This window comes from Lottia gigantea (genome assembly GCF_000327385.1).
Source record: "Lottia gigantea unplaced genomic scaffold LOTGIsca_36, whole genome shotgun sequence".
NCBI classification, from domain to species: Eukaryota; Metazoa; Mollusca; class Gastropoda; family Lottiidae; genus Lottia; species Lottia gigantea.
Window position 1 is genome coordinate 532301 of NW_008709220.1, and position 23333 is coordinate 555633.

Below are 23333 nucleotides of genomic sequence, written 5' to 3' on the forward strand. Positions count from 1 at the left end.
GCGTGGTAGCTCTAGATGGTGCAGGTGTAGTGTCCATNTCAGTTGGTAGAGATATGGTTACTCTGGTTTTTGTTTCGTTGATTGTTTGGTAGAATTTGGAAATTACAGCATGAGAAACGATGCGGTCGACGGCAGGTGATGACAAAGACTTGGTACGAATGGTGGTCAGCTTCTCTTGAAGTGTGGTTTGGTAATGGTCGATCAGGACCTGCGTAACCTTACAGAGCCATGTCCGATTGAGGGATCTAATATTCGCGTCGACAGCTGATGTTTTCATTGCTGGACGGATAAAACTATCCAACTCAGAGACTTTGCGTTTGAAGGTAAACGCTGGTTGGCCTTGCTGTTGAAGGGTAAGGATTGCCAAATGATGGAGGCACTGCAAAACTTGGAAGAACACCTTCACAAAGGGTTCTTCCTCCTTATGAGTGGGGACTGGTTGGCGTCGGTGGGCTGGTAGTCGTTTCTGTTGTTGGTCAGGTCGATGGTTACCTCTTGATTGGTAGGCTGTGTTGTAGGTAGGTCGGCGATGGGGTGGGATATAGCTGGATGGGTTGGTTGGTGGTCGGCGATTGGTAGGTGGTAGAGGTCGATGGAAGACAGGGCCGTTGTAGGGTACGTGATATTGGTTTGGTTGACGATTAGTGTTTCTATTTCTGGCTTCTTGCCAGTGGTTGTTGTAGGGTTAATGCAAAAGACCTAGGGTCCTGAAAGGGGTAATAGAACGAAAAGGTTGAAGACCCCAAGACTAAAAGCCGAATGGAAAGTGAATCTTACAATATTTTCAAAAGCGTTACCAAGCACATAAAGTTCACTTCTCCTTCTAATGATATGGCAGATATGAATAACCTTGGATAACATTGACGATGATTTATCATCCTGAAGGGTGTAATATTTACCAAGGTCACAACTCTCATTATTAGGTTATAAATTCGGACAACCTCAGATATTTCTGACTCCCCTAAAGTATAAAAGTTAAGTTACTCCGAGTTTGTAACATTCTAGCATAAATTATAGTTACAGATTGTAAGAAACTATACTGTACGTACCAATAATTTATGCAAAAATGTGGATCACGTGCTTTAGGTCAAGGTGCGCGCATGGTAAATGGAGAACTTCCGATATTTCTACTTTAAACGTTTCGAAATGTGGAGAAAACAATGAATGACCGGACTAAATGAACTGCGGTTTAATAAATATTTATATCTCAATGAAATAAAAGTATTATTGAAAAGAAATAAGTAGTAATAACTCGGTTGGCGATTTGTTGTGTTTACGGATGGCTACGGACAGCTGACAAGGTGCCGAAATGAGGAAACCTCCTAAATGATGTCATTACTGTGGGGGACTTTCCTCTCCTCCTCTGTTTCCAGACACAATACCATGCGATTTCCCTTGATTCATTGACAGTTTTGCAGAATCATCTTACTGACACATGTGATCACGTTTTGAGTTTGAGTTGTGGGTTGTAGTAACGCTTCAGAACACATTTAATCGCAGCTTTATAATTGGAAGATACGTGCGAGGATGAACGGACTACAGCCGAAAACAGTTAATACTTCTGTGCGCCATTTTGACTTGAGATTTAGAATGAATTTTGGAGGTATATATGAATTTTACTACCAGCAATGTTTATTTTCTTTCAGATTACAGAAATCTTTAATAATTCAAAACATTTTTTTGAACTTGGGGAATCAGACAAGAGTAAATATTCTCGTACCAATGGCCTGAGAAATCATGGTTATGTGTGTATTGGCAGAGAGAGGTAAGACTAAATAAAATGAATTTTAAAAAGTCTGAAGCCGCGAATAGACGTGATGCGGACGCGATTCGCTTCTACTGTTTTCTACTGTATCGATAACTCACCGTACACCACACCGAGCACCGTACCTCGTCTATTTATTTCTTAAGATAAATAGACCAATACATATAACCCAACCATTTATCAAAATTCCAATGGGTTCCACTGTCAAAGGCGGCGACAGAAATGGGATTTTTGTTAAGCTATAAAGACGATCAGTAATAGTGTCCACAGCTCAACCTCGAAATTTGAGCCAGTAAGTGAGTAAAATTCCTAGTTTGAAGTTTTTTTAAAGAGATTATACGATTTGTGTTTCATTTTCAGTATGTCTATTGACATATCCTCAACATTCAAATCAACCCCCAAAAATGGCGCAACTTTCCCTTTAAGACAGGATAAGATTTCATTATTTTAGGGTAACACTTCCATCCCAGCACCAGTTACATAAAGACACACATCAACATAATTATATAAGGCTACTTGTGATATTTACAAAGGTATATAAATACAGTATACATCCTTCTCGACCAGCGACCTTACTCACCGCCCTTCCGGTTTCTTACTCATAAATATATTCACATGAGAAGATTGATCAATACTTTAATTAAACGTGAGTGGAATAAGAAAATATATCCAAATGACCGCAAACAAAGGCATTAATCGTTCAGCGTGAATTTCAGACCGCGAGTTATATATTGTGTGCATGTATTTTGAAAGTATGCGTATAATCATCTTATAAAGACTTATTAAAGGTATGTTGCCAGAAAGCCCCGTATCTCCTGTATATTGTTGACGGAAACCAACCGTTCAATTCATCCAGATTCAACTTTCAATTACCACGACTACCAACATATACCTAACTTGTGATATCAGCTTCTCTTGAAAGCGGGCGTTAACTTTTCATTTACCAAACAACCTAGTCCGTCTAAGGCGAACGATTTGTGAAATATAATTATGAAATTATACATGTGCTTTGCTTATCACAATCAATGCGCTCGACGACCTGATAAATTCTGGGGAATTCTTGCACAGCATGATTAAATTCAATAAATTTTAAATGTTTTGTATTCCAGATTGGATCCAAGTAGACCGATTGATCTGAAAGGAGCTTTTAATTATACACCCATGGATCCCGGGGTGAGTCATCTTGACAAATATTATCAAGTTAATTACTTACTTCGTCTTATATCTTGGCAGAAAACAACTTTCTTGTATCATGGAAGTTTGTAAATGCAGCGATTTGGTTGGATTGTATGTTAGCGAATACAGCCAATCAGAGACCTTGACAGAAAACCATAATGTTTGTAGTCACTGTCGGTCTCCTCCAACCTTTTAAGAAGAATAATATATGTATGTACATTTGCCTCTTTAAATATTGATATATATTAGGAATGGCCTACAGAAGAAGTGCCTGGTATGAAGGAATCATTTACCAATCTTTATAACAGCTTCCGGTTACTGAGTTATAACGTTTTAGACGTATTGTCCCTTGCTCTTGGTTTTGAGGTAAACGTAATTTGTTGGGAAGTTTTCGTCCTTCGGTGAGAGACAAAATCCGAAAAATTAGCAAAATCAAAAAAAGCTGTTATTTCTGGGTGGGAAATGAATTGACTATGATTGTCCTTTTTCTGACTAGGTTTTAGAAGTTTAGGAGATCTGTCAGGCTTTATCTTTTGCGTAGATTCTTAAACGCACGTACTATCACGGATGCATCACTAACAGGAGAAACGAAAACCCTGGGATTTCAGGTCTAACTAATAGATAAACGATCCGAACCGCAAAACGAAACCAATCCAAAACAACATTTTGGCTAAACATTATTAGCAGCTAATCACATGAGGAAGTATATCAATCGTAGGTAAGTATTTCGTAATGAAAAGTGATAGCAGGTGTATATTAGTAAGCATACTCTGCCTGGTTCCACAACCGGCATAGCTGTTTATAATTCACAACACACACTACGATAAGGAACGTGCAAATAAAACTTGACTTGGCTGAAAATTTCAAAAAACGTAAATGATAAATAAAAAAGATATTTATTCAATTTCAATAGTCAAGTTAATCTAAGATTCCCTATACGCGTGATGCGGATACGGCATGCGGAAATAACTGGGTCTTGAGTATCCGTCGTGCGTCTTAAATGATTGCTTTTGTGCGGTAAACGTATGCGTTATCATTATTTTTGCTGCACATACTTCCTAGCATAAAAAGACGGAGAAATCCCACAAAATACGTCAAATTTCCGTATGAAAAGGCGTCCGGATCCGTCAAAAATCGCTACACCCGGGGATTTTTTGTGACGCATGACGGAGACCACAAGTAACGGATACCGTTTCCGCGTATATGGAATCTGTCCTTCATAAACAAGCCATTCTGTTGTTGCATGACGCATGACGCGTACATGGAATCTTAGCTTCAGGGAACTGATCACAAATGTAATATGACAAGAAAATAACAAAAAAAAAAAAAATCCCCGCATCCATGAGGAAGCATTTCATAATGAAAAGTGGCATCAATGTAAATTTAATTTTGATAGCCTGGACATCTTTTTGTGGTCATGTACTTGATAAACTTGATCACATCAACGTAATCTGACCATCTAAAACACATGTACTCTAAACCTCCCTTAAGAAATTTTACGGCCGCCATCATGAACAAATTACAAACTATAAAATATCTGTTTCGGCTATCATCGCAGATGTTTTTGTTTAACGATGAAGTTTAAACTTGTCATCACAATAATATGTTCCCACCAGATTATTCTATAATTTTACACTGGGTAACTTTGCCTCCTTATTTTATTTGTAGTATTTAGCAGCAATTGGTACCAGCCAGGTTATGCTTACTCTTCTAATCACTTAATGCCACTTTTCATCATTAAATGCTTCCGCATTGATTAAGGTGTTTGCAACTTTTTTTCTTATCATAATAAAACAATTACTGTGATCAGTTCCCTTCCTATTGGAGAATTGTATTTTCATCAGTTACGTCCCTTAAATTTTTGTAATTCGTCTTCAAGTCGCTATTTCTTCAGTTGGTACGTTGTATGTTGAGCAGCTATGGCGGTGTGGCGCCAAGGCAGGGTATGCTTACATTTGATTCAACTTTTCATTGCGAAACTTACTTATGATTGATATGCTTCCTTTCATTAGCTTTTTATTCATTGATTTTTATTTTGGGTTTATTTTTGCAGTTCGGGTCGTTAGTATTTGTCAATTTATGTTCATTTATCAATGGTGTACTGCGTTTATCACATCTAACCGTTGCTTCCACAAAATGATGTCCTCGTCATTAAGGACTAATAACCTCTCTTTTGCAGAGCATACGTCACTATTTATTTGATACTATCAGCGGTTATGTAGCGTTCCATGTAAAGGATAGGATCATCATAGGATCATTATTAAAAGGTAAACGATCGAATGAGGATACCAGAATAAAGTTAAACAAGCAGTTTAAAAATGAAATGATTGGCGTCATCCATCTCCGTCCGTGTACAATTTCTCGTAGACGCTCTTGAAGGCACACTTCTTGACTTATTATGACGAAACTTGGTATGAGTGCTTGTAATCACCCAAGGGTAAACCCTAATGAACATAAAAAATGTGAAATCGAAAAATATTTAGTATGAGTTATTGCCCTTGTTCTAGAAAACGCATGCAATTTATAGCTCGTGAACACTCTAGAATGTTAAAAAGGCACAATTCTTGACGGATTGTGACAAAACCTGATTATTTGGCAGTAATCAATATTTCACACTACCAAATATATCAGTTCCTTATGAATTTGAAGCAAATATAGCTCGTCAATTTTCCAATGACAATGGTTTTATATCCCAGTATACCTAAACTTCATTTTCTTTATCGCCAACCAAAAATGGAGGAGAAATTACCAGTTCCCGAATTTTACACTGATCACACAAAACTAAAACTATCGAACAATTTTATATTACTTCAGGTTTGAACTTTGAGACTCGGTTATCACAAAGTAGACTTACTACAGGAAATCTTACGTCTGGTTATTCAAATATTTTTCGCAATAACTTAAAGATTCTATATATATGACGAGAATATCGGGTTTAACGTCGTACACCATTGCTAAAGAAACACGAGGGAGCTTTACATCTGCTATTTCTTTTTTAGAAAAATTTCATATATTTCAGGATCGTCATTTTTTCAGAAACTATCATAAAGGAATGGGTGGAACAGAAAATCCTTCAACATTGAGAGCATTGCATTACCCCCCTTTACCGGAAACAGGTATGTTTCATGCCATGTGTCTAGAGCCATTCAACAACCTACTATCTCTAGAATAGTCTCTTGTGACTAGGCCGAGGATGAAGGTTGTTTCCCAATTTGCTGCAACAATTGCGGAACTGAGACCTAGCAAACAACAGTGAAACGCATCCATACTGTATCCTCTGTTAATCGACATTCCCTCTTAACCGACATATTTGAATCACGAATCATTTGTAAATGAAAAACCACAGTAAACCGCAGCCCTGCATCGTAAGTGCCCAATCTATAGTTGATTGCAAGGGATGAGACAAAGAACTACAGCAGTGAATCTACCCACGACTAAATAAATATCTGTCCCCCCATTTTAATCTATTTTTTGTGGTATGTGTTTAACATGAAAAATAGTACACTTCGCAAAAAGTGATGATAAGATGTTTTGAAGGACATGTTCGTGTTTTTCAGATGTAAAACAAGGACAGCTGCGATGTACAGAACACGTGGATCATCGTGTGTTAACTTTTCTAGTTCAAGACCAGAATGGTGGATTAGAGGTAAGAATAGCAAAAGGGGGACCGGGAGTACAAAAGAGAGAAACAATTACATGCATATCTTATAAGGATAACAACCTTAGTTCACAAAGGATCTTTGCTAGCTGGTCATTAGTTGGTCAAACTGCTTGGCATTGATCTTTTCCGGATTATCCGTACCCATTTACAGTTGGGTCGACTGGAATTATGAGTGAAAATAACTTATTCAAGGTCCTCCTACTTTCAACGTCTGTAAGTTTCAAATCTTTGGCAGATCAAGTTTTATTATTTGCCTTACCAGGTAATAAAGCTCAGTAATTCGTACCACTTTTCAGAATCAATGTCTGATATTAAGTTCTAATATAAAAATGTTACATCCAAGTTTAGACTAAAGTCATTTCCAAATCGTTATAAACCTGTAACGATTTAAAGGGATTGTAAAGAGGTTTTCCTCATTTTGTATGTGTATCGGGGAGACACTGGTATTATCAATATGTGCCAATCCAATCAGACGTCTGTGGTTCAAGCAATTCAACTAAAACCTCGAAGGGCCTTATGTGTTAAAGTATGTTTTGCGATTATTGACGATATCAAAAATACTTACTTTTGTGGAATTGCTGGAACCACAGACGTCTGCTTGAAAGTTTGAATGGTGAAAATTGATGTTTCAGTGTGCACGATACGCATACAAAAATTAGAAAACCTCTTTACAATCCCTTAAATAATTCGTAAATTTAATCCAGATTGTATCTGTATTATATAATGTTATATTTATTCTAGGTGTGTAATAGAGATGGTAAATATATCAGATTGAAGCCTGATCCTGAGTGTATCTGTATTATAATTGGAAATATTTTACAAAGATTCACCTCTGATAAACTTCTGGCCACGGTAGGTTATCACACTTGTCCGAACTTATCGGTTTTTTAATAAAACAGTTTAAAAAGAATTTTAATGCCCATATAAGTATTATGTTTGGTCTGTTGTTGCGTTTTTGAATTACGTAATATATAGCCTTACTGTTGTCCGGAGTCCCATGTCATACACGAAATATATCCCTTATACACAACTGTGATGTATGAGCGTTATTGTACTTCGTGACGTCATTATTTAAATAGGCATTAGAGGGTACTTCTGTATTGGGATTTACTAAAAGTGAATCTGTCAAACTTCATGGTTGATTCCTTCTATATGTTTAACGAATAACATTACAAGTGTTATTACCTTTGAAAATGCTAATACGCACATACCAGCTTAATATTTTCCAGAAGTTAACTATGTTTAAAGGTGTGCGCTGCAAACACCGCCAATTCAACCAATCACGCGTAACTATTGAACAAGACAGAAATGGAAAACGTCAAACACGCAGATGAAAGGTTAATCAGTTGTTTTAAAAAACCGGTGTCCGAGGATGTTGAATGATTGGCCCAACGAGCTACAGAGAAACTGTTCGATAAGTGCGTTTGAAAATCGGGGATACATGCAGAAACATTCGGCAACCACATATTCTTCAAGTAAAAGTGCCTCTAATTTAATAGAGATATTTGATGAATGATTTGTCCTCTCATGTCCTGATTTGTCGTTTTTTTTTATAGAAACACCGTGTACGGATTCCGGAAGACGATGTTTTAAAACAGAGTACGCGTCAATCACAAGCTTTCTTCTTGCATCCTGATAATGACGTCATCATAAGATGTTTGGACGGAAATGACGCGTACGAGCCTATTTCCTCAATAGATTATCTCGCATGGAGATTCAATAAGTATTTCAAAGAAGAAACAATATAACAGTCATCACACGGTCTCCTCTGAAGAACAGTTTACAGGTTAAAAGTCCGGTAACGCATTTGAAAAAATAAATAATGCAAAAAATTTGATTATTTGTGTTATTATGGATTATCCATGCATGTATTTGTAATCTACATTACATTTTATACACCCACATTTCTCTCTGGACGTGTTACGTGTATAAGAATATTTGGACGTGTTCCCCTATGTATGATGAAAACCACGGTCTAAATGTAGGTTCACACTAGCACGAAATTCCGCCGTTCGTTGACTAACACGTTTTCCGTGCATTGCATTCACACCTGTACCGAATTCGGATTTGTGTGTCTCGTGATATTTGTGCGTTCTGAGTTTGTGCATGCGAAGAATACATGGTTACCGACTTCTGCCGACTCTTACTGCACGGAAACAAGCAATGTTTTAAGGTAATGAATGATAGTAGCAGCGCTGAAGACATTCTTTTTATTGAAGTTATCGGAACAAATTGCAGAAAAACCAAACCAAGTTTTCACAAACCGGATTTGCCATAGACTTTTCCGCTTCCTAACTGTTATGCGTCTTTGGCATCTATATGGCGTATTTAATTGTTTTTAAACTGGTGGTACGTAGAGCATCCAGCCGTAAGTTGTGATGATCTTCAGTAACTTATCTGTTTCAGTCTGTGTACCTAATAAAGTTAGACAAGTAAAAATCTTCAGACACCTGATCATTGTTACCCTATGGCCCTACAGAAGTAAGACAAGTAATCTCAGACAACGGACCTATTTCAATCTGCGTCGCCACTGAAGTTTGACAAATAGTATTTTTACTGTTGATAACATCTAAGAACCTTTACGATAGTGTCGTCATAAAATGCCTAGGTTTAGTGGAACTGGAAATACCACAGACATTTGACTGGAAAATGTTGAAAATCGATGATATCAGTATTTCCGATACACAAGGATGAAAGGTCCAGTGAAAAAAAACCCGGTATATATGTTTGAAAACTTAGCCTTCGGACCAATTAAGGTTTCAAGAGATCAAGCAAGGCATACACTTAAAGGACAGATGCGGAGGTTTGATTTGAGTGTTGAATATGTGTACCATTCATTATACTTTACTCTACTGTAACGACAGTATTAAATATAAATACATGTTTACTTGATATCCGCCTTTAACAAAGATCGTTAACCAGATCAACAAGTGTTTCCCGAATTTCATCAAAGGTGTCTCTAAATCTAGCTTTAGAAGAATCGGAAGCAATTCCTCTCAGAACGTCTACATCGACACCACCGCCAATTCTTGTGGTATAGATATGCGTCCCGGCGTTTCTGGCAGAAGCCGCATTAGTTTCAGGACTTTGAGTCGATTCTCCGACAGCCAGTAGTATCATAACTACAAGTCGACCTGTGATCTGATAACTGTTTGTAATTCATCGGCGTCACTTGTTTCAAAAATTGTACTTGCATTTGAACTACAAAACTAAAATTTACTACCGCTGCGTCAACATCGCAACTTGATGAAATGACATCTGCTATTATGGCCATCTACGAATTATATTTCTGCAATACCTACAATTCCACATATCAAATATATTATATAAGCAATTTAGTAATGTGGACTACATCTTCACAATGTCAAGCTATAATGAACTGCGTTATATACCTTGCCTTCAATGGCCACCTTTCTTTTATCAAGGAAGTTGTGAATGTAGCGATTTGGTTGGATCATATTTTGGCCAATATAGTCAATCAGACTCCTAGACAGAAAGGTTGTAAACATTAGGCCATAATCTTTACAGTCTTTCTGTCGGGGTCTATGAATGGCTATATTCGCTGGCGAAAGGTGGCTGTTGCAGTCAAGGTAAGACGATATCATTAATAAAATGTTATCCTGTCACAATGCGTTCAATGTTATCCTGTCACAATATGTTCATTGCTATCCTGTCACAATATGTTCATTGCTATCCTGTCACAATATGTTCAGTGCGATACTGTCACAATATGTTCAGTGCTATACTGTCACAATATGTTCATTGCTATCCTGTCACAATATGTTCAGTGCGATACTGTCACAATATGTTCAGTGCTATACTGTCACAATATGTTCATTGCTATCCTGTCACAATATGTTCAGTGCGATACTGTCACAATATGGTCAATGCGATACTGTCACAATATGTTCAGTGTTATCTTGTCACAATGCGTTCAGTGTTATCCTGTCACAATGCGTTCAGTGTTATCCCGTCACAATATGTGCATTGCTATCCTGTCACAATATGTTCAATGTTATCTTGTCACAATATGTTCATTGCTATACTGTCACAATATGTTCATTGCTATCATGTCACAATATGGTCAATGCGATACTGTCACAATATGTTCAATGTTATCTTGTCACAATATGTTCAATGTTATCCCGTCATAATATGTTCAGTGTTATCCTGTCACAATGTGTTCAATGTTATCTTGTCACAATATGTTCAATGTTATCCCGTCATAATATGTTCAATGATATCCTGTCATATGCTAGCTAGTTGGATACAATAGTTGGTGTCAATAATGACTCAATGCTATGGTGTCACAATGTGCTAGATAGTTGGATACAATAGTTGGGGTCATTAATGACTCAATACTATGGTGTCACAATGTGCTAGCTAGTTGGATAAAATAGTTGGGGTCAATAATGACTCAATGCTATGGTGTCACAATGTGCTAGCTAGTTGGATACAATAGTTGGGTCAGTAGAATCTCAATTCTATAGTGTCTATGTTGGCTAGTTTGATACAATAGTTCGGGTTCAATAGTGTGTTCAATTTTTTGGTGTCACAATATGTTAGCTGGATGGACACGATGTGTACAAAGGGTCTATAGGAACGATCAAATCGATATCTCATCCGTCCATGTTATTATTAGCATGGTACCCTACTGATTAGAATTAATCAAGTAATTATAATATATTTTCAAAGCGTTTTTCAATAATTACTTTATTTTATGGTGTCATGCACATTTGTGACATCTGGTCTCCTGATTAATATATCGGTTGGCCCAGAAAAAAACAAGAACACTTTTCATTTCAGGATTTTTCATTAAGTATAAAAGCTAATACTATCACCACATTACAGCTATTTTTAAAATTCCTTGTCAACAAATATGATGACGCAAGTAATAACTGTAATTTCAACCTTATGACAGAACACATGCCCAGTTTGGCCCATTGTCAGCACATATCGCCCAAACAGTCTAGCTCATTGGGGGGAAATTGAGGGGGGGGAGGGGGGGGATTGTACACAAAGGAGGACGTTTTGTGATTAGAGGGGAAGCCACAGTCCCAATGTGAAATAGCTGATCCCCAGAATGACTCTTGAGCTCATATTTCCCCCTGATGCATCAGTTCATGTGGCTTGACAAGGAAATTATCGAAAACTCTCTAAATTTTAGCCCAAAATTGCAAACTTCGTAACTTACTAGCTTGTTTCAGTGTTTAGTTGTTACCAGAAGAAGTGAATGGCGGAGACATTTTTCTCTAAGGGAGAATTTGAGCATATGGTTAAGAAGCATTGGTGTAGATTATGCAGACGTCGTTTAACACGTGGCGTAATATTTCTATGGATAACAGAGAAATTCTAAGGGTAACCTTCAAACGCCAAATTAGCTTAGTCTATTTAGCAATTAGTAAGTCTTTCTCACTGGTTGATGAACTGACCGAGGCACGAGTTCAGCCCATCGTAATTTTTCATTACATTTTGAACCACAAATTGTTGACTCATAACTATCTTATTCTCTTAATATCTCCAAGCTATTTAGACGGGTCTAAATGTGCCAAAAACTATAGGCCTATTGGGGTGTGAATCTTGTATAGTTACCTTTTCGCAGTGCGCTTCAGCATTAAGCCACACCCACATGTAATATCTAATATTGATACTTACAGCTACATATGTATGATTTAGATTGAAATATATGCCTCTATTCCAGCCTCTGATAACTCTTTTGACAGTTGTCATCTGGACAAAACGAGCAGTCAAAATAGCTATCAGAGGCATATTTTTCGTACTAAGCTTTAACTATAATTAGTTTTCTGTGATTAGATTGAAATGATTTATTTATTTGGTATAAATAGGATCACCGACAGTTAGAGATTCATTTACTCTACATTACTGTTACAACATTCTATATAGGTGAGATATATTATTCTTCGAACGCACTACTTTGGTTTGTAGATGAATATTTGTGCAATGCGGTCTCTGTTTTGTTTAAGAATTGAGTATTGTTTTTAGCAGTCCTTTCGATTAAGTAATGCACTTGCATTAAACTTTCTGCAGTGCTTACGATAATAAAATGCAGTGTTTTGTTTTGCAAATGACTGTTTGTGCAGCACGTTCGATAATATAATGCACTGCTTTGTTTTGCAAATGACTGTTTGTGCAGCACGTTCGATAATATAATACACTGCTTTGTTTTGCAAATGACTGTTTGTGCAGCACGTTCGATAATATAATACACTGCTTTGTTTTGCAAATGACTGTTTGTGCAGCACGTTCGATAAAATAATGCACTGCTTTGTTTTGCAACTGCTCTGTTTTGAAAATGACTATTATGATAATATAATGCACTGCGTTCTATCGAATCAAGACCTAAGTGTAATGTCCCAACCAAACGAATCGAGGCATAGAATAAGTTGTTTATTTGTTGTAGTTTCTATTTGAAGCCGTAAAATGAAGATGGTATTGATGTTAATAATATTCGGGGCGATAGTGACGGGAGTTGAAGGTAAGATAATTCATTGTGGAAAATCACACTAAATTGAATAGGATGAATTACTATGGTTTAACTGACCGGAGACAGATTTAACGGGATAAATAAATATAGTTTATTGTAGCTGACATATACCACTGTTGTTGGGGTCATAAGCCCCCTCTTTATACGCGTACATCGAAATGCGAACGTATATTGCCGTCGCCCCAGTCCGTCCGTCCGTGCGTCTTTACGTTCACATTTCTTGTAAACACGATAGGAACTAGAATTTTTATCCTAGTATCTTAATGGATCATTTTGGATGAACGGTTTTTGAGTTACTGCACTTGACTAAGTCAAACTTGACGAGATAAAGGCTTTTATCCGATCTTGATAAAACTTGGTATGTATGTATGTATATATTGATGAGATCTTGGTCAAATACGCACGATAGAGGCTACAATTTATAGCCAATCTTGATAAAACTTCGTATGTATGTGTATGCGTATATTGGTGGGACCTTGGTCAAGTTCTAATTTGTCTATTTGTCTGATAGCTGCCAGTGGGCGTATGTTACCTTCCTTGAAAGCTATCTTTTCTTGTAGGTTTGAGCTGTAATAATAGAAATGTAACATTTGCAAATCCGGACTACACTATTGATTACAATTACTGGGTGGAGAGAGTTTTTAGGCGAACAACTGCTGAGAGTAGAGATCGTGAGAGTGTGACAGAGATCCCAAATGCTTTAACGTCAACAGCTATAACTCATGCAGCAATACCTGTACCTACATGAGAACGGTCATACTCTTAGAGTTTACCCAGGATTTTGCAGAGTGCCAACAATTATGTCTCCAGCAAACTGAAACTCTTTGTCAAGCTGCTGAATTTTATTATTTCACATGCTACGTTTACTCTGAAAAATTTCCACTAACCAATCTGAAACTTATGAATGGTACTGGATATGTAGAAGTTGGACCAGCTTAGGCCAATTCAATTGAATAAAATACTGCATGGAAGGTTATTTTTTCCTTCATCACAGAGAGCATTTTACCCTTACGTGTTACAACAATAGAGCCCCATGTGCTACAGGCTGATTTTCAAGATTCCTTGGTAATTAGAAAGCTGTTACGGCATAAAGCAAACATTTCCCACGTTCCCAAATTGCATGGCGTTGTCAGGCAAAATCAAGATACAGAGATGACACAGTATGAATTGAAATATAGTTTGGTTCCTTCTTTCTTTTATAAAATGTGACTGACTGTGCGGAAACAGAGCGGGAAAGATCATGTGACTGTCTTTAGACTACCAAATATGGTATATGCAAATTAGACATTTGAACACTCAAGGTAAAATATGATGTGCTATTTTGGCCGGTCCCCTATTTGTAGAATTGGCAGCGAAAACAATTACAAATAAAGATTACAAGAAAAGGTCAAAAACACTGCAAACATGACTCTTTGTATCAGTTTAGGTTTCTAGAACTTTTCATAATAACCAACTATTTCTTGGTAAAGTATAGTAACACTATATTATTAACATCTAAATTTCTTCTTATAGTTTTAACCCATTCTGTCTTTCATGTAATTCAGTAAGGTACTCCTTGGACCATCTTCTCAAAAATACATCTGCAATGTATGGCACTTGACGCCAGCGACGACGTGAGTACTTGTCCTTTTTATAAACCGTACCTGGTGGGTTATGATGATCTCAATGTCAATATAGATTTGGTGTTATTGGTTCCATATCATTTGGATCAGTAGATGTTCTTGTTATAGGCCTGTAGTTGATACTGCTCCCAACTTCACATAATATGGTATTCAATCCTCATCATCAAAATAAATAATTTGCTCTTGTAATAGTGAAAATAGAATCTTTCTGATACTTCTGGCGTCCCCGAATACCTTCAAAATGGGATGCTGCAGGAGGATTCCGTTGTTCTATTGAATATTACACTGTAAAAAAGAGTCATGGATTTGGTTCTGATTCCATTTGCCAATTTCTTCTTTTAATTCTCGGTTTGTCCCGACAAATTTGGTACGATTATCAGACCAAATAACTTGGAACTTGTCGTCGTCGGCAATACATCTTCTCAAAACATTCATACATGAGCTTGTATCCAATGAAACGTCAACTTCTAGATGGTCGCTCGTGATTTAAAGCAAGTGAAAACTATGCCATATCTTTCAATTTGGACCTTCCTCTTTTAAAGGAATATATTGACTGAGAATGAACAGAATTTTTTTAATTTCACTCAAACTTGGTCAATAACAGTATATATCCATCAGTGGACTTACCTATACATCAAAATCCTATAATCTGATAAATCCACAAAATCAAGCAATTAATTATAAAACGCTGACTACATCAAGTAAACGATTTTTAAATTGCGAGTCATGGAAATCCGTTGTAATCAGAAGGCAAGGGGAAATGACTCTCACACAGTCTAAGTGTGTCGAATTAATACGTAACAATATAGAAGCTTTTGATAGCCAGTACACTTAAGGAAGTATCTGTATGGTAATTGAATTCAAAGGTTCTGCAAATTCTGTGAAAACTGCAATATATAAGTCTCATCTAATCCTTTTAAAGTCATTTCACATTCACTAAGGCATTCAGCAAGCTCATCTAACATTTTAGCAACATCTGACTGGATTTTTGGATATTCCAAGGCTTCTTTCATGCAAGTAATTGTCATCAGCTGAGGATTTGCTATACAATTTCTTTTCAAAACCTAATAATTCATTTATTGAGTTTTCCACATCGAAATCTACTTTATGTATAATACATTCACTCAAAACGGTCTTCTTAGGACCGTTCTATAAATAGAAGTCTATATTTTAAGTTAACAACGACAAATGGTTAGTTGTTGTCAAAATAGAAGCACGTGATCACTTATATAATTACATGAGAAATCAGTTGAACACACCCGGAATTTAAAGTAATAATAATAATGATAAATCAATACTGACTAGCTCGGAGCTAGAGTACTTGCCACGTTACAACCTCTGCCAAATAGGTTTCAAAACGGCCCTGAAAGACCCTTTCTAATAATATAAGTCGTTTGCCTTATACTCCACAGCGCATGCAAGCCTATAATATGACAAACCATTGTGACTATGTTGGTTTCACATGTTTGTTGGTTTTATATTGATTCAGTCATTCATAGCAATTAAATCACCTTACTTCCAAAATGTTTCCTCAGGAGTATTTCTTACAACATGTTTAATATTTGAAACCATTCCAACTAATTTCGAAATTGGAGTCGACAAATCTTCGTAATTTTCTGCTCCATCTTAACGAAATTGTTACAAAAGAGGCGAAATTCCCACGGTTAAATTTATAAAGTTTCTCTAACCAAAGTCCAAACATAACATAGGATTTGATAGAACGCGAATGATGTTGTTTTTTAGAGTTATCATAGTTAATCACAATGTCTTTAACACCTCCACTATTATCAATTTTATTGTAAAATTCTTTAATATCCGTAACAATGTACACATCACATAGTAAAGTTTTTAGTTTTGTAAACTAATCGTCAGAAGAGGAATGATTTTGGTTTTTTAGAAAGTTTTTTAAAATTGTCTTTTTGGTAAGCTTTATAACTTTGGTACCCTTCTTTTACCAATTTTTCTCTCAACCGTTTATAATAACTCAAATGTTCCTCAAGGTGTTTTATATGTGCACCTACTTCAGTTGTATCGTATTCTGGAACTGAAAATGAAAGATTAGTTCTTATATTCCCTTGCTGGTATAAATTCTCCCCTCATCTTTCTATCCATTATATTTATGATATGGCGAGAATCTTCCAGTAATAAACAATACCCAAAGAGTGAATTTGTAAATCAACAAACCTGCAGTTGTATGAATTTGCACACATATATCCATTTTTTCCTCTGCCATATTCACCAAAGTAAAATGTTATTCACCATACGACACTATTACGCATTATGAAATAAATTTCTAGAATACTCAGGTATATTCATATGTCGTACCCATTTAAGATAAAATCAACATCTCCATAATAAGTAGCTGAAATTTTCCGCATAAAACATCAAAATATATCCCAATTAAATTATAATCATCAAAGTTATGTTCTCCTATTGAATTGAAAATAATAAAGTTGTGTTCGCCTGGTGATTTACAAAGCTATTGAGCGAAATGGGGTAGTTGATCGCCTGCTAAGGGGTTTACAGATTTACAGCCACTACGGAGCGAAGTGGAGTAATTTCTCTAAATCTGTAAACACTTATACTACTCGCCACAGATTGGTGTTGCTTGCTGTCGAAAACACCTGTCCAAGTGACTAGTAACGAGAATGATCTGTTTACATACAGTGCAAAGGGACACAATCCTAGAATGAACAGTATTGCTATATTGTCGAACCGAGAATTGTTTCGCTATGCTAATCAGTCTTCATAGCTCAAGTTCCAATAACAAAAATTGCGGATTTATTTAAATTTTGCAAAAATGTCTCGCTCTTGGACACATACATCATTTCAAGTGAACGGTAAATGATGAACAAGAAATACTATATTCAGATTTTCAGATTTTACTACCTGAACGGACGAAAGAAAACACAATCGATACAAAAAGATATATTATGTCTGTTGCATTAATTTAGTGGCACGCAAATAATATAGCAGATATATATTGATGAAATCATTTAATGTTTCGTCTGCTATACATGAAGTTATGAAAGAACTAACATATTTCGGAATAACCGTATTTGTGTGAGTACTGCATTTTCAAATTCAAACTTTATAGAATATTGATGTACGTTGTTTGCGTACCATTTCAAATAAATTTAAATCAAAATCATACTTTCCATTTGGTTGGACACAATTCAGTCCATTGAGATCACAGAATGATCAAAATTAGGATTCGATTTTTAACAACCAGCAAGAGAAATATGCGGTGCAGAGGGAAACAGGGACATTCTGAGAACTTGCGTATTCGATTTTTAACGTGATAAATAATTGTGAAAAATTTATTCAAATTCAAAAAAGAAATTATAAAATGGAAAAATCAGACATCTTGATAAAATATGCAATATCTTCTATCTTAAATTATATTACGTTATAGCTTTATGTAACGTATCTATATCTATCTACAATTGATGTATTGAGCACTATTTTAACAGTGGTATTTCTATATCTCTCTACAATTGTTATATTGAGCACTATTTTAATAGTGGTATTTCTATATCGCTCTACAATTGTTATATTGGAGCACTATTTTAATAGTGGTATTTCTATATCTCTCTACAATTGATATATTGAGCACTATTTTAACAGTGGTATTTCTATATCTCTCTACAATTGATGTATTGAGCACTATTTTAACAGTGGTATTTCTATATCACTCTACAATTGATATATTGAGCGCTATTTTAACAGTGGTATTTCTATATCTCTCTACAATTGTTGTATTGAGCACTATTTTAACAGTGGTATTTCTATATCTCTCTACAATTGGTGTATTGAGCACTATTTTAACAGTGATATTTCTATATCTATCTACAATTAATGTATTGAGCACTATTTTAACAGTGGTATTTCTATATCACTCTACAATTGATATATTGAGCACTATTTTAACAGTGGTATTTCTATATCTCTCTACAATTGTTGTATTGAGCACTATTTTAACAGTGGTATTTCTATATCTCTCTACAATTGGTGTATTGAGCACTATTTTAACAGTGATATTTCTATATCTATCTACAATTAATGTATTGAGCACTATTTTAACAGTGGTATTTCTATATCGCTCTACAATTGATGTATTGAGCACTATTGTAACAGTGGTATTTCCATATCACTCTACAATTGATTTATTGTGCACTATTTTAACAGTGGTATTTCTATATCGCTCTACAATTGATGTATTGAGTACTATTTTAACAGTGGTATTTTCATATCACTCTACAATTGATGTATTGAGCAGTATTTTAACAGTGGAATTTCTATATCGCTCTATAATTGGTGTATTGAGCACTATTTTAACAGTGGAATTTCTATATCGCTCTATAATTGGTGTATTGAGCACTATTTTAACAGTGGTATTTCTATATCGCTCTATAATTGGTGTATTGAGCATTATTTTAACAGTGGAATTTCTTTATCACTCTACAATTGATGTATTGAGCACTATTTTAACAGTGGAATTTCTATATCACTCTACAATTGATGTATTGAGCACTATTTTAACAGTGGTATTTCTATATCACTCTACAATTGATGTATTGGACACAATTTTAACAGTGGTATTTCTATATCACTCGACAATTGGTGTATTGAGCACTATTTTAACAGTGGCATTTCTATATCACTCTACAATTGATGTATTGATCACTACTTTAACAGTGATATTTCTATATCCCGCTTCAATATTTTAACAGTGGTATTTGTATATGGTATAATGATTTCCCTTTTCGTTATAGCATAAACTTCCTGGTAGTGCTTCTTAAATTCACATCCACAATCCTTACTAATTCAAAAAAATTGGTTTTTAAAACGCATGTATTGCATATTTAAGGATTTGAATCAATATGAAGTAATCTAAGGTTCCTGTCAAATCAAATCGAATACTGCATTGCATTCGTTCTTATAAATAAATAAATTATTAATCTATTAATTTTTCTGTTTTTTTTATTGATCTTTCATTTTGTATATATTTACGTTATATAATTTACTAAATGTAATTGAATGTATACTAGCAGCTGTTTTGTCGGGATGATTAATAAGTATACAGGTGTTGTCGCTAACATTGACATGTGGACGGAAATTAATCAAGTATGTCAATTTAAAAGACATGTATCAACTGTCAGTGGCGGAGCCAGGTTTATCTCCGAGAGGGGGGGGGGGCGAAATATCTGAGATTGCCCGAATTTCTAACCTAGTTGTGAGATTTTTGCCCGAAAAACTTGCTTTCGGGGCTGCGAGGGGGGGGGGGGGGGGGGGCGGCTGCCCCCTTTGGCTCCGCCACTGTCAACTGTATCAAGGAGCAGTAAACAGAATTCTCAAAAATTGTTAATTAAGCAGTTTAAATTTGTTTTGGTGTCGGGAGACTACATATTTTCAGTTGAAACATATGTCGGAGACCTGTTTCTCTATTTGTGCTTACATCTGCACAGTAGTTTTCTAACACCTCCTACAAAACGTTACAAACTGTTGACGTTTGCGTTAAAGTATTTAAATACGGTGGCTCATATACGACATATTCCACTTTTGATTTTGAATTAAAAACTTTAATTTTCACCTAGGTAACAATAATGTAATAATACGTGTAATTTTGAATTAAAAACTGTAACGAAACCTTAAAAAACGCCAATATCGTCGACATTCTGAAGTTGTCTAAAATCGTGTGGTACATTTCGGTATCAAAAAATATAACTCTTAATCTTTACCCATTTTATTTTCAGGGTTATTTTGTGTGTTTGTTTCCTTGAAAGAAATGTTACCTGGATGAAAAGCAGTAAAATGTCAGAGACAGTGAAAAATTCAAAGCAGTCGTGTTCAAAGGTGAAAAATATTGCCTTTCTCAAAGCTCATAAATGTGGAAGTACTACGGCTTCAAATATTCTCCAGCGATTCGGGCTGCGTGAAAACTTGAACTTTGTTTTGCCGGATAAAACTGGAAAATGGTTTTGGGTACTTGGACACTTGTCTTCTCATACAGTTCGAGAAATCATTCCATTGCCAAAAGGGGAAGTATACAATATTTTGAGCGTGGATACGGTGTTTAATAAGACAATTTATCAACAACTTATACCTAATCCTTTTTATCTGACCATAATGCGCGATCCAGTTGAAAGATTTGTTTCTGGAGCTTATTATAGCATATCTAAGTACAAATCACTGATGACAGATGGCCCTTACCCATTTCAACAAACGGAAATGACCATTAAACATAGTGATTTTGTATTTGACACTTCTAAAGATATTTATCGTGTGTTGGAAGAATCGGAAAATGATTTTAATTTCGTAATGATTACAGAATATTTTGATGAAAGTTTAGTTTTATTAAAATATGAATTATGCTGGTCTACCAAGGACATTGTCTATATAACGCGAAATGTAAACAAAGCTAAACAAGGTTATGCGTTAAGTCCCGAAGACAGAACTTTAATTGAACGTAAGACTGGAGTATATAAAAATGTTTACGACCATTTTAAGATGAAATTATTTCAAGAAATCATTTCACATGGTACGGATTTTCTAAACGAAGTTTTTTATTTTAAAATTATTCTTAAGCAGGTGCACGATTACTGTAAATATCCCACTCAAGATAATTTACAAATTCCCTCGTCAAAGTGGAACGAGAAGTTTACCATCAATACATCAGAATGTCATCTCATGAATCTAACAGAATTTCCTTTGGTGTCAATGCTACAAGAACGGCAACGTAAGAAATTGGTTGATGAGCAACACAAGACCGTAAACGAACATTAGATGAAATATATCCATCCAGTTAACTCTTTTGGTAGGATTGAACTATTAATGAGATATGAATTTAAGGAAAAAATAAAGTATATCTAGCTACGTTTCGGGACTAATCCCTTTATCAAGCGACAAATAACAAAAAAAGCGAGAGGTACATAAAAATAAAACGACGAGTGTTTCTTTCGCTTGATATAGGAATTAGTTATCGTGTGATTTATTTTTTCCTTTATTATCAGTCGACTCGTCGTTTGATCTTTTTGAGATATGAAATTGGAAGACGCACACGACATAATGGCAATATCTTAAAAGAGTATTCTGCTTTTTTTGTAAAAAGTTTCCATTATCAGAAACGTCGTAAATTATACCTGAAATTGTCGACCTACACAAGGGGGGTAATGTTGTATATTATATATTAGAGTATTAGGTATCTTGCAATCATCTCATATTCAAGACGTTAAACAGGAACAACAGGAAGTTATAAATAACTCCGAAAACACATCTTCTGTTATTTATTATAATATCAGGATACATCTAACCTCACATACAGGAAATACATTTAAACCAGTGCTTCTCAACCGGGGTCCACATGCACCCCCAGGGGCCATGGGGCCTAGGGGCCCAGGCGTGGGTTTTGAATTCTTTAGAGCGAAATTCGCAAATCGTTGGTAAATTATAGACAAAGAGAGGAATTTTGTGAATAGAGGGGAAATGAAGCCACAGGTCAAAATGAAATAACTAATCCTCACAATGACTCTTGAGCTGAAGTTTCGACTTGGAGTAAAACACCAGTTCATGTGGTTTGACATTGAAACCATCGAAACTATTCTAATTTGAGTAAACAAGCACAAAACTTGCTAACTTTTTTTTTTCGTGGGTGTGCATTTAGCACCTTAGCAAACATTGAAACATTGGTCATTAACAATGCTTGTTCCAGATCCTTGTTCAAGAACACCAAGTATGGGTTTTCACACAAGAGTCCGTGGCTTGTTTGAAACAATACATTACTAGCATATATAAGCATAGACCTTGACACATATATTTCAAACTTCACTTAGGAAATTTTATAGTCGTTATAGCGAAATTATGGAAATTATTTTTCTTGCTTGTTGGGTGATTTATATATTCAGAGATATTGATCTGATTGTATCTCATGATGTTGACATGTTATGGTAGTAGCGGCTGTCGCGCTCGAAACATGATGTTAATATTTTTCATATTTCATTTTACGTTAAAATTTGTGTGCAATGGCTGTGATTGGGTGAAGCTTATAACAAATTGCATGGAGTCATGTGAGACTCCAGGTGGTTAAATATACCAAAAATATTAATTAAACCATTGCTTGTGATAGCTAACGTTTTTGTTTCCATTTTGATGTATTCAATTCTTTACTAATGAAGGACTAATTCATGTAGAACTTTATAAAGACAGAAAAAATCTATTTTTAAGATTACGAGCCTTGCTAACTGATTTTAAATCGTACTTTTCTCTATTTGTGCTGTATTACTGCATTTATTTCACTCTCTACGTGTTTCAGATTTTAAAAATGATTTTATATCACACGTATTTATCGCTGTTGGGGGTCAGATCTGTGTGTTGGGTTTGTAACGTGACTGCTTGAACGTTAATATATTTTGATCTATTTATTTTTAATTGTTGTCAGATAACCTAGCGAAAACTGTAATAGGTAGAACATTTTTGGGATTTGGTCAGACATTCAAGACCTCAGAATTACCTTTTAAATATTTTTTTCCAGGCAACAGACTTCAACGGGAAATGGTATAGAGGAAAACTTGTTAATTTCAGAAATCCGCCATAAAACGCTTTTTG

At 35.5% G+C, this 23333-nt stretch overlaps 3 protein-coding genes across 3 annotated transcripts; all 3 read left to right on the forward strand.

Moving 5' to 3' along the window:
• Positions 1-1058: 1058 nt before the first annotated feature.
• LOTGIDRAFT_233214 (hypothetical protein) lies at positions 1059-8437 on the forward strand (the record flags this gene model as incomplete). Its single annotated transcript, XM_009058838.1, has 8 exons — positions 1059-1103; positions 1647-1765; positions 2875-2938; positions 3191-3307; positions 5961-6057; positions 6499-6587; positions 7344-7454; positions 8159-8437. The coding sequence occupies 8 exons, from the start codon at positions 1059-1061 to the stop codon at positions 8348-8350; spliced, it is 834 nt and encodes a 277-aa protein (XP_009057086.1). The 3' UTR covers positions 8351-8437.
• A 10562-nt stretch (positions 8438-18999) lies between these two features.
• Positions 19000-19200, forward strand: LOTGIDRAFT_121137 (hypothetical protein; the record flags this gene model as incomplete). Its single annotated transcript, XM_009058839.1, has 1 exon — positions 19000-19200. A coding segment is annotated over one exon (201 nt), but the record flags the coding sequence as incomplete, so codon positions are not given.
• A 1343-nt stretch (positions 19201-20543) lies between these two features.
• LOTGIDRAFT_162814 (hypothetical protein) lies at positions 20544-21515 on the forward strand (the record flags this gene model as incomplete). Its single annotated transcript, XM_009058840.1, has 1 exon — positions 20544-21515. The coding sequence occupies one exon, from the start codon at positions 20544-20546 to the stop codon at positions 21513-21515; it is 972 nt and encodes a 323-aa protein (XP_009057088.1).
• Between the last annotated feature and the right edge of the window lie 1818 nt (positions 21516-23333).